This window comes from Nematolebias whitei, chromosome 11 (genome assembly GCF_014905685.2).
Source record: "Nematolebias whitei isolate Nwh7 chromosome 11, NemWhi1, whole genome shotgun sequence".
In the NCBI taxonomy this organism is placed as follows: Eukaryota; Metazoa; Chordata; class Actinopteri; order Cyprinodontiformes; family Rivulidae; genus Nematolebias; species Nematolebias whitei.
Genome location: NC_056508.1, coordinates 48,097,972 through 48,099,872, shown reverse-complemented (window position 1 = coordinate 48,099,872; position 1,901 = coordinate 48,097,972). Strand labels below are relative to the sequence as shown.

At 43.4% G+C, this 1,901-nt stretch overlaps 1 protein-coding gene across 1 annotated transcript in view; it reads left to right on the top strand.

The window, feature by feature from the left end:
• The window catches only part of LOC119417382 (suppressor of tumorigenicity 14 protein homolog), a 32,273-nt gene that overhangs the window by 28,892 nt on the left and 1,480 nt on the right, over positions 1-1,901 (top strand). Inside the window, exon 16 of the mRNA XM_037684585.1 lies at positions 76-259. Within this exon, the coding sequence (XP_037540513.1) occupies positions 76-259 (184 nt within the window). The remainder of the gene's footprint in view (positions 1-75; positions 260-1,901) is intronic.

The window sequence follows — 1,901 nt, the reverse complement described above, 5'->3', positions numbered from 1 at the left end:
TCTCTTTAAACGAGTCCTCGAGGCTCAATGAGACTAACCTGTAGAAATAAAGCTTGAATGTGTGTGTGTGTCCAGGGTGTGGCACGCCTCCGTTCCGCAGCTCTCGGATCGTTGGCGGTCAGGTGTCGCGGGAGGGGGAGTGGCCTTGGCAGGTGAGCCTCCACATCAAAGGGCAGGGACACACCTGCGGGGCGTCGGTTCTGAACGAACGCTGGCTGCTGACCGCCGCCCACTGTGTCCAGGACGACAAAAACGTCAGGTCAGAACCAAGTCCAAAAGTGCGTTTAACAGAGCAGCAGGGTTCTGATTGGACCCGTCATCAGCTGCTCTGATCCAAAAGGTACCAACGGGTCGGTTCAGATAAACTCCCAGTTTTGCAGAAAATGTGGGTTTATGATGAATGTTCGTGGGCTGGGACAGACAACACCGAGTCAATGATCTTGGTGCAGAAACAGCACTAGTAAAAGTCACTAATGATATTCTCATGGCCTCAGACAATGGACTTGTGTCTCTACTGGTCCTGTTAGACCTCAGTGCTGCATTTGATACAGTTGATCACAATATTTTAATACAGAGACTTGAATATGATGTTGGAGTTACAGGAACAGCTCTAAAATGGTTTAAATCATATCTATCTGATAGATTCCAGTTTGTAAATGTAAATCATGAATCCAACATCTTTCAGTCAGGTCATCTGGACAGTTTCTTTTTTTGTGCTGAAACGTTTCGCCTTCGATCCAGAAGGCTTCTTCAGTCAAGGAAACACACAACAAAACTGATTCTTCCCCCAACAGCTTACTCCAAAGTGGAGGCTCCAAAGAGGGCCAGCAATGGAGGAAGAGACGTACCAAAGAGACCATCTTAACACAAGCAGAACTGGTTTGTTCCACTTTGGAGTAAGCTGTTGGGGGAAGAATCAGTTTTGTTGTGTGTTTCTTTGACTGATGAAGCCTTCTGGATCGAAGGCGAAACGTTTCAGCATAAATAATGAATCTTCTTCATACAACAAAGTTAGTCATGGAGTTCCTCAAGGTTCAGTGCTTGGACCAGTACTCTTTACCTTGTATATTCTTCCATTAGGTAAAGTCATTAAACAGCATGGGATAAATTTTCATTGTTATGCTGATGACACACAGTTATATTTGTCCATTAAACCCAATGAATCCAACCAGCTACTTAGACTACAAGCATGTCTTGAAGACATAAAAACCTGGATGACCCTTAATTTTCTCCTGTTGAACAGACAAGACTGAGGTTTTGGACCTGAGCACCTTAGGAATGAATGTTTCAGTCTTTCTCCCTCCTTAGATGCATTAATCTGTCCTCCAGCTCTAATGTTAAACATCTTGGTGTTATTTTTGATCAGGACATGTCTTTTATCCCCCACATTAAAAACGTTACTAGAACCTCCTTCTTCCACCTGCGTAATATCACTAACATTAGAAACATCTGATCTAAAGATGATGCAGAAAAACTGGTCCATGCATTTGTCACATCTAGACTGGACTATTGCAATGGTTTATTATCTGGGTGTCCAAATACTTCTTTAAAACGTCTTCAGTTGATCCAAAATGCTGCTGCCAGAGTCTTAACTGGAGTTACTGGGAGAGATCATATCTCTCCAGTTTTAGCTTCTCTCCATTGGCTCCCTGTCAAATCCAGAATAGAATTCAAAATCTTACTTCTAACCTACAAAGCCCTCAACAACCTAGCTCCATCTTATATTACAGATCTTATTGTTCCATATTTTCCTAACAGAGCACTTCCCTCAGGCTGCAGGTTTACTTGTGGTTCCTAGAGTTTCCAGCATCAGAATGGGAGGAAGATCTTTCAGTTCTCAGGCTCCTCTCTTGTGGAACCAACTTCCAGTTTCTGTCCATGAGGCTGACACATTGTCCAGT